Genomic DNA, 11,110 nt, shown 5'->3' with positions numbered 1-11,110 from the left:
ATTTTGGCAGATATTGTTAACACTTGTATTTGCTAAAAGTTTTTTGTGTTTTTAGGTTTTATTTTTGTGTTTTTCGTTTGAAAGTGTTAAGGATTTCAGGGAGCTTTGAGGAGAATGGGTGAATGCTACGTTCATTAGATTAAGTTCGTTTTTTATGTTTTTACTTGGCCACCTAGAGGATGGAGCAAAAAGAGCAGTTTGGTGTGATAAAGATCGGGGGCCGAATTAAGCCTGCAGCAGGCTATAAAAAAATACCAAATTTGAGTACTCGCTTCTTTAAACAAATTGCTATTTAATCAATGTTATATATCAATTACAATTTTTAGGTTGTTAAATCCATAATCAATTTTGTTGAGTCTTAGTATTTGCGAGTTTCTTTATGATTTTTTTTGTACAGAAACATTAATTTAATTTGAGTTGGCCTATAACATTGAATATGAGGGTTGGTAAGTTAGTTGTCACATGTTGGCCGGCGAGATGGCTCAGTGGCTATCATATACTCAAAGTATATGATGCGGTGCTTGCGCGTGCACATAAGTACATGTGTACGTTGCATGAAAAAAATAAACAGCCTTTGTGGCGAAGATGGCTGCTTCAAATCAATAAATGAAGAACATAATAAAAGATATATGGATAATATGTACGCAACATTGTAAGCGGTTTTGCGTATGTCAGAGCTGCAAATATATAGACTAAAAAACGTGGACGTTGACTTAAAAACAATCGCGTCATTATTATTTACAACCTCCAGTGATGGCAGTACTTGGAAAATGTACTTTAGTACAAAAAAATTGAGTACTTAGTATTTTTAAGTACTTAAGTATACTTAATTTGAAAGATTTATAAATTCATTAACTTCAAAAGTCAACCCATCATTTACATTAATTTATTTTCATCAATAAAATTAAAAGATTTTGTTTTTCAAGTAAAAGTGAAGTTTCAAACTTAAAAGATTTGTTTTAGGGGTAAGAATCGGCCTGGCTATATAAACGTTTAACAGAAGCCGATGAGGGCACAGTGGAGTTGTATACTTCAAAAACATTTGTATGACAGAAGGATACCTAAAAAAAAACAATAATTTAGTTTTTAACCGAAAATATTATCCAATTTTTTATTAATGCTAGTGTAAACAGTTAAACACCATTGCGCTTAAAATTATCTGGGTTTATCTAGGTAGTTGCACGAGAAAAAAATGCATGAATCTTATTTACGTCCTAATGACTGGTTATTCCAATATAACTTCGAGTATGTTGCATGACGTGTTACCATGGAAAATAGTTTACACGGTCGGCTTAAATATATTTATCTATAATGTATAATATAGATATATAAAATCTCAACAATACCAAAATCTGAAACAATCCTGATTGGAGGCGATCTCAATAGCCACGTTGGAGAGAAAACATATGGTTTTTACAACGTACATGGCGGTTTTGGCTATGGAAAACGGAATGAAGATGGCAACCGCATCCTTGAGTTTGCTGAAAGTCACGGGTTTTGTTTACTGAACACATATTTTAGAAAGAGGTTGGAACATCTCATAACATACAAAAGTGGGCCATCAGCCACGCAAATTGATTTCTTTGCTGTCAAGCAACCACACCGAAGGCTGTTTAAAAACGTCAAAGTTATACCAGGCGAATCATGTGTCGCCCAACATAGACTCCTTGTGGCAGACTTGGTTGTCGAACTGTCAAAACATAAGTCTAAACAAATGCCTCGGAGAATCAAAACGTGGAAGCTGAAAAGTAATATTCATCGAGAAAAATTTCAACAGATTGTCGCCACACAGTTAGACCACCAATCGCAAGCCAGTACAGATTGGAGTACATACAAAACCGTTTTAATGAACGCTGCAACTACAGTTTGTGGGAAAACTGGTACAAAACGTCAGCATGAACATGACACTTGGTGATGGAATGACAGTGTACAAAATGCAATAGCTGAAAAGAAAGTTGCATACAATCAATGGCAACAATCAAAGTCTGTTGATGACCATAAAATTTTCCGGGAGAAGAACAACTATGCAAGACGTCAAGTTGCACTGGCTCGGACAGATCAGTGCAGAGAGTGGCTCACTAAAAGCAAAGGTGAACAAATGAAATAGCAAAACAAGCAAAGCGTACGAAAAAGGACATAGTTGGTGCCTCACGTATCAAAAACGACAAAAATGAGATGGTTCTTAAACAAGATGAGATCAAGCTACAGTGGAGAGAATACTTCAATCGTCTGTTAAACGAAACAAATCCCATCAATGTTAACTTTGACGCTCCACCCATAGAAGGTCCGATTCCAGACATCACTTTAGAGGAGCTTACAGAAGCTCTGAAAGCTATGAAGGATGGAAAGGCAGCAGGGCCCTCGGGAATCACAAATGACATTATCAAAGCATCTGGTACTGCAGGTATCCAAACGTTACTACAACTTTGCCGTGAAATCTGGAGAAATTGCTCAATGCCGACAGAATGGAACTATAGCATGACAGTTCCGCTATACAAAGGCAAAGGTGATCCATTAAACTGTTCTTCATATCGGGGTATACGTCTGTTAGAACACTCCCTGAACATTGTCGAAAAAATCATTGAGAGAAGATTAACGTCGTGCATCACAATCTGAAATTATTTATTTGGTTTCCTAGCGGGAAAATCAACAATTGATGCAATTCACATCCTTCGGCAACTGCAAGAGAAGTACCTCGCAAAGCATCAACAACTATCACACATTTTTGTCGACCTTGAAAAAGCATTTGATCGAGTTCCCCGTGAAGCAATCAGGTGGAGTCTTTGTCGACAACTCATTCCAGAATATCTTGTTCGACTTGTGATGGAAATGTATACGAATACTAAGACTCTCGTTAGCACGACGGTTGGAAACACAGATGCATTTGACATCGGCGTTGGAGTTCACCAAGGCTCGATTCTCAGTCCATTGTTATTTATAACTTTGATGGATGATACGCACCGGTGACATTTGGAATCTAATTTATGCTGATGATATCGTTTTAACAGCCACGTCTAAGCAGAATGCAGCACAGATGTTTGAAGATTGGAACACCAGACTCGCCGATTATGGATTCAAAGTCAACATCAGCAAAACCAAAGCAATGAACACTGGTGAACCCATCCAATCCACAGCTACTGAACGATGGCCCTGTTCAGTTTGTAAAGCTGGTGTAGATAACAATTCAATCAAGTGTCAGCAGTGTAACCAGTGGTGTCACAAACATTGTTCAAAAATAATTGGTACTTTATCTAATGTATCCAATTTTGTTTGTCAAATTCGAAATAGCAATGTTTTTGAAGCCATTAAGGTAGAGAAAGTCACATCGTTTCAATATCTAGGGGATGTTCTGGATTGTACTCGAACAGCTGAAGCTGCCGTTCGAGCACTCATACGTGCGGCCTCGAATAAATGGCATCTCCTTGCCTCTATATTGATGCTTTGTGACATCCCACTATCACTACGATCAAGACTTTATAAATCTGTGATACGTCCGGTGTTGTTATATGGTGCAGAAACATGGCCAATGACAACCAAACTGGAACAACAACTTCAACGAACCGACATGAAAATGCTCCGATGGATGCAACGAATTAGTCTGAAGGACCACATCAAATCTACCGAAATCCTGCGTCTTGCTGGTTTAGATGATATAAAGGACGAATGCCGGCAATACCGTCTGCGGTGGTTTGGTCATGTCAAACGAAGTAGAAACAGTGCCATAACTTCTCTTGCAGGTGTTGAAGTACCTGGCACACGTCCCAAAGGCCGTCCAAAGAAGTCCTGGTCGCAAACAATCGAGCAAGACATGAAAGCTCTAAATTTAAATGAAATGGATACAACTGATCGTCTAATTTGGCGCAAAAAGTTGATGGCAAAGAAAACAACGTCCTACCTCGGGAAACCGGGTCTCTGGACGCAAAACGAAGATTGATTGAATGTATAATATAGATAGTGTCATATACAATACATTTAAGATGGTATTGTTGAGATACCAATGTGGAAAAATCTTGGCATGCTTTTGTTGTTTACATAGAATAATATTGAAACTTTAAATTTGACTCCGCTTTTCATTAATACTCATGACCAACCGAAGCGCTTCATTTTATTTAAATAAATTATTAAACAAATAATTTAAAAAATTGTTTAAATATTGAAAATGAAATAAAGTCATTATTATTAAACAAATAATCATAAGATATATAATATGGATATTGCAGACGCGTTATATATATTCATTGTTCACATATATATAACATCAAGGTCAATCTAACAAATATATGTTGAAAAATGAATATCTATCAGGCGGAACCAATATTGTCAAATTGGCTAAACAGTTTGAACTAATATATTTTTGTTTAATAATATTACACGGAATAATTAAAAATTTAATTTTATTATATAAGCATTATTATTATTCGGCTACGATGAAGCGTATCTAACAGGCGGACTCAATCATGTCAAATCGGCTGAACAGTTTGATCAAATAAATTTTCGTTTAATGAAAATACACGGATATATTAAAAATTAATTTTGTTACATAAGAATCTGCGTTTCGTTATTATTTTGAAAACGATACATAACGATACGATAACAATACGATAACGAGGTATTGAAGACTATATATTGATATAATAAAATCATGTGCACAAGTATGTACACAAGTTGTATGATGATTTTTGAGTTTTTGAAAGATAGTATTTGAACATCGCGCAATAACAATGACGCTTGGCACATTTACAGTCTGCCCTTAGTTGTTTTCCCGCCAACTCCGCTTTACAAAATGTACTGTATTAAAACAGAAAAAAGTTAAAGGTCAATTACACTCCTCCAAAGTTCAGAGGATTCAACAGAGCGCAAAACATCGTAAATGAACATCGTGCTAAACGACGCATTACACACGAAGCAGGTGATACGCGGGGATATTTTTGTCACATTCGAACCCAGTTACTGCGAAACAGAACCAGGCGACCTTAACCATTAGACCATCACGCCGCCCAGTTATTTCGCCCAGAAAACAGCCATTCAATTGAAAAATTAAACAAAAGTTTGTTTTGTTCGTATTTTTTATTTGATACGAGACTTTTTGGAGAATGTCTCGATTTAATAACGATACGATATTTTTAGAGTCTTTATTAAACCAAAGTCATTCCATTGGAAAAAATTAAATAAGTTTTAATATTTTATATCACTTTATTTTTTTACAGTGTGCACTTTTACCATTTCCACACATTGAAATAATGGTACGAGACGGAAATTGTGTCTTTTATTTTTTATTTCGATATGATAAACTTTCCTAAAAATGTCTTGTTTAAATAACGATAGGAGATCTCTGGTATTGTTATTAAAGGATACGAGATTTTTCGTATCGTTTTATAACGATACGAGATATTTTTTTACCGTTATTATTATTAAATCTCTGTCGATTGGTAACGAAAATAACGGTTCGAGACGCAGGTGCATAGTATAAGATTCTATATATTATTTTGTTGACATCATAATACAATTTTAAAATTGTACAGTATATTATCGAATATTTTAAAATTGTGTTATACTTTGATTTATAAATTAATTTTAATGAACTCGGTGAATTAAACAGGAACTGCAAAGAAGTATTGGACTTAATTATGGAAGTTTTTGGTCCTTGTTGTTATCTCGCAAACAACCTAAGTGCACCACAGTTTTGAAGTTTCCTGTATCTGATGTGTTACAACGTCATTCCTGCTCTTGCTTGTAGTATAGTTTATAATTTGATTAACACAAAATGGCAATACCAGAATAGAATAACGTGATTGTACTTTTTGGACTTTTTTAAATTTTAGATGTTTTTTAGATTATGTTTTGAAACGGAATAAAATTAAGAAAAATACTTTTAAAAGTATGCTGCATGTTTAAACTCTAGTGTTACTTTTGAAAAAAATGTTCATGTTTTAATTCTCGTAATTTAATTCGCGGCATTCTTTTTTTTTTTAAACGAGTTATTTGCTACAAATTTTTGTACCAGATCCCCGTTTTTTGTTGGCTTCTCTAAAAAAAATTACGTTTATACTAATATAAATTGTTTTAATTTTACACGTAGTGGTAGTTGACGACTCAACTTCCTTCATTGTTTTTTTGCCCAAAGTGACATAAAAATTACATCACAAAACGGACCGGATTAGCGTAGATCCAGATGTTTATGTTTCGTCAGTAAATACCGTCAGTGAAACAGCACATTCAATCCAGGACGTTGCTCGTCAATAGTTTTATATTTCTGATGCTGCGTCACATCAGAATTTATCAAATGGAGGCATTGGTCCATTGTTAACAGCTCAAGGTTATCGACAAATTTTTAGTGTTATTTTGGAACAGGAAATAGCGAAAGAGTAGGCCTGTTATTTCAATTCAGTTAAACCTGAAAACGAAAACGACGAAACCAAGTATTCATTTGTCATAACTATGGCGTGATGGCTCAATGGTTAAAGGCGCCTGGTCTTGCTATTGCATTGACTGGGTTCGAATACAAAGAGATCCCCGCCTATCATATGCAATGTGTATGATGCGTGGTTTGCACGCGTATTCATATACGCTCTGTGTGTTTGTCGTTGAAACCTCTGAAGCAAACGCAAAAGAGAGAGAGAAACCTTTAACTTTTTAATCTTTATGGTAAATATTTAATAACTTTCTTTTTTGTTGTAATGATATTTGATGCTAATAACATTCAACCCCCAACCTGTGTATCAATCAACTTCGATATTAGGGTTTGTTTATGACATTTGTTTGTTACATTTTGAAACCGCAATTTTTTAACATTACGTAAAAAAAGTTATAAATGTTTTAGTAAATGAGTAATTAAGTCATAACACACACACAAACACATTTATATAAAAAAATGGATATATAGGTACATATATAATATATATATACAAAGATATATTAAACAATGCATACTTTTTTATAAACTTTTTATTACAAATAAAAACGTTAAAAATTTATTTCGTGCACTTTAGAGAATAAATGATGTTTCTCTTAAAGTTCATCATTCCACGTTCATTCAGGTGGATGCCGTCAGGTCCTATATTATTATCTCCTCCCACTCTGTCAAGCTTCCAGAAATGAACAATGTTAGACTGGAATTGTTTCAATGAGACATTTAGTTTATCAACTTTCCATTTCTGAACGTCTTTTCTATAAACCAGGCTTAATATGATTATTCGGCGCGGTCTGATTTTGTTCTCTAACAGTCTGAGTAAGGATTCATATCTTGCGGCCACGAGTTCCGGGGTTTCAGTCGTCAAATCATTGCCTGGCATTTAATATTAATGATTAAAAATTAAACAAAACTGTTATTATATTAAAAGAATAATGAACCAAAATTGGGAATAAAATTGTCTATTGGAAGATGCAAGTAAAACAGGACGTTCAATCATATAGTTTTATTTTTATGATTCTGCGTCAAATCAAAATTAGTCAAATGGAGGCATTAGTTCATTGTTAAAAGTTCAGCGTAATTGACAAATTTTTACTGTTAATTTGATACAAAAAATAGCGAAAGGTATAGGAAGAGAAAAGTTACTTAAGGATTTTTATAACTAAAAATTGTATGAAGCCGCAAAAACAAATGTTACGATAACTATATCTGTTAGCGATATTGATACCTGTAGCGTGCAATCACCAACTCATGCACATAACATTTTGATTTTCAGCACACACCACACACACATATTATATATATTATACAACTATCATAATACATGGGTTAGTAATACTTGGTACATATATATATTTATTTAATCGCTAGGGTTTGGATTTTTTAATACTAAACGTTTTTCTTTTATTATTATAACGTATTATTATATTTTTTTCTGTTTTCATACATTTCAATTAAAGCTAAAACTTATATTTTATAAATATGCCTTATTAATTTGTCGCAAAAACACTCTAATTTATTATATTTTACCACGTATATATAGTTAAAATTTATACGCTTGTCAATCTGTACTGTTCACAATTATAGTCATCACAAACTTTTTTCAATTTAAAATATTTAAATTTCACTTTTTGCTGCAATTGCATTAGTATTTATTAATTTTGAGCTAAAATAAAAACATATTTTGTTTTTTTTTTGTTAGTTGAAATGTTCACGCGTTAAAGAACTATAATTCAATTACTGTGCAATGCATATTATTCATTAAACGGATCAACATTTTTATTAAATTACAGTCTAGTTTGGATGAACGGGGTTGGTTTGGCCACGTTTGCAGGAGCCTAAAGCAGAGAAATAACTTCACCAATCGAAAGCGGTAAATGCACTGTCGAAAATGTAAAAAACCAATGATAACATTAAAAATAGAAATTCAAAGATTGCATGACTTATTGCGGAGGAATAAATGCTTTTTAGGGTTAACTGAAAATGGTCCCAAAGGCAACGTTGAATCTTCACAAAACCTACAGAACATAATAACATGCAACAACAATGCCTTAGCCAAGTGGTTGATTGATAACAAAACAATCGTATCCTTAAGATACTGTAAGAAAATATAACTGACATACAATGTTTGTTGCAGCAAGTAGATAACACTGATGTCATCAACGAAGCACAACGGCAAGCCACTCAGACATCACATGATGAAAATGTTGCAATTGTTAAAAACAATTCGCCGGCAGGAGGTATTGATATATCATTTATAATGTATTATAATTTGCATGTGCTACATTAATTTATTTGTAATAAACATTGCCTCAAATCTAATATTCCCTTTTTGCATGATGGTATTTTTTCGTCATCTATTTCTAATTCCCAAAAGGTACTAGAACTGAACGAAAAAGGAAAAGAAGTTAGTTGCATGATGTAAACCAACTGCACCATGCATCTTTCAAGTAGTACAGTTGAAGAAGAGGTGTCTCAAGGCTACCGATGACGCAAATTTAGAAATGTATGGATGACGCGTTTAAACCAATATTTAGAGATGTGCACGAAACGGGAGAAAGTTTTGTTTTATATGAAATTTTAGAGGAGGAAATTGTCTATTAGATTATTTAAATGTTTTTGAGATGCACACATAAATGGATTTTTGGCTATTTTTTAACTTTTTCGTTACCGAGAACGCAAATTTAGAAATGTATGGGTGACGCGTTCAATCCAATATTTTGGGAATGTGCACGTAACGGGAAAACGTTTTCTTTTATATGATATTTTAAGGGATGAAATTTTCTATTAAAATATACAATATTTTCCAGATGCACACATAAATAGATTTTTGGCGATTTTTTAACTTCCTCGTTACCGATGACTCAAACTTGAAAATGTAGAGTTAACGTGTTCAATTGAATTTTTGAGAATGTGTACAAAACGGGAGAATGTTTTGTTATATATGGTAATTTTGGGAATAAAATTATCTATAAAAAAATGCAAATATTTTCCAGATGCACACATAAACTGATTTTTGGCAATTTTTTAACTTTCTCGTTATCGATGACGCAAATTTGGAAAAGTATGGTTAACGCGTTCAATCGAATTTTTGAGAATGTGTACAAAACGGGAAATAGTTTTGTTATATATGGTATTTTTGGGATTAAAATTGTCTATAAAAAAATCTAAATATTTTCCAGATGCACGCATAAATGGATTTTTGGCGATTTTTTAACTTTCTCGTTACCGATGACGCAAATTTGGAAATGTAGGGTTAACGCGGTCAATCAAATTTTTGAGAATGTGCACAAAACGGGAAAAAGTTTTGTTATATATGGTATTTATTTTTGGGAATAAAATTGTCTATTAGAATATGCAAATATTTTCCAGATGCACACATAAATGGATTTTTGGCGATTTTTTAACTTTCTCGTTACCGATGACGCAAATTTGGAAATGTAGGGTTAACGCGTTCTATCGAATTTTTGAGAATGTGCACAAAACGGGAAATAGCTTTGTTATATATGTTATTTTTGGGAATAAAATTGTCTATTAGAATATGCAAATATTTTCCAGATAAAATCCATTTATGTGTGCATCTGGAAAATATTTGCATATTCTAATAGACAATTTTAATAGACGCGTTACCCATACATTTCTATATTTGCGTCAACGGTAACCTTGGTACACCTCTCCTTCAACTGCACTACTTAATAGATGCACCATGCAGTTGGTTTATATCATGCAACTAACCTCTTTTCTTTCTAAAGCATTGTAGTTACTTGTTATTATGCTCTGTAGGTTTTGTAAAGATTCATCGTTGCCTTTGGGACCATTTTCAGTTAACCCTAAAAAGCATTTATTTTTCCAGAATAAGTCAATCTGTGAATTTTAATTTTTTATTGTTATCACTAGTTTTTTACATTTTCGATTGGTGAAATTATTTCTCTGTTTTAGGCTCCTGCAAGCTTGGCCAAACCAACCCTGTTCATTCAAAGTAGACTGTAATTTAATAAAAATGTTATTTCGTATAAAGAATAATATGCATTGCACAGTAATTGAACTATAGTTCTTTAACGCGTGAACATTTAAATTTAAAAAAAAACAAAATATGTTTTTTATTTTAGCTAAAAATTAACAAATTCTAATGCAGTTGCAACTAAAAGTGAAATTTAAACATTTTAAATTGAAAAAAATTTTGTGATGACCATGAAGATGACTATAATGTGAATAGTACAGATTGACAAGCGTATAAATTTTAACTATATATACGAGGTAAAATATAATAAACTGTAGTGTTTTTGCGACAGACAAATTAATATAGCATATTTATAAAATATAAGTTTTAGCTTTAATTTAAATGTATGAAAACACAAAAAAATATAATAATACGTTATAATAATAAAAAAAAAACGTATAGCACCAAAAAAAGTGCAAACCCAAGCGAATGAATAAATAAATAAATATATATATATTTACCAAGTATTACTTGCCCACGGATTATGATATCTATATATAATTGTGTGTGTGTGGTGTGTGCTGAAAATCATAATGTTATGTGTATGAATTGGTAATTGCACGCTACAGGTATCAATATTGCTAACAGATATAGTTATCGTAACATTTATTTTTGCGGCTTCGTACAATTTTTAGTTATAAAAAAACCTTGAGTAACTCTTCTCTGCCTATACCTTTCGCTATTTCTTGTTCCAAATTACA

The 11,110-nt window shown here is 32.9% G+C and overlaps 1 protein-coding gene across 1 annotated transcript; it reads right to left on the bottom strand.

The window, feature by feature from the left end:
- Positions 1-6,971: 6,971 nt before the first annotated feature.
- HELRODRAFT_165374 (hypothetical protein) lies at positions 6,972-8,827 on the bottom strand (the record flags this gene model as incomplete). Its single annotated transcript, XM_009031971.1, has 2 exons — positions 6,972-7,285; positions 8,716-8,827. 2 exons carry the CDS (start codon positions 8,825-8,827, stop codon positions 6,972-6,974), a joined length of 426 nt encoding a protein of 141 aa, XP_009030219.1.
- Between the last annotated feature and the right edge of the window lie 2,283 nt (positions 8,828-11,110).

The sequence above is a fragment of the Helobdella robusta genome (genome assembly GCF_000326865.2).
Source record: "Helobdella robusta unplaced genomic scaffold HELROscaffold_8, whole genome shotgun sequence".
Lineage (NCBI taxonomy): Eukaryota > Metazoa > Annelida > Clitellata > Rhynchobdellida > Glossiphoniidae > Helobdella > Helobdella robusta.
This window is presented reverse-complemented; position numbering and strand designations above follow the sequence as displayed.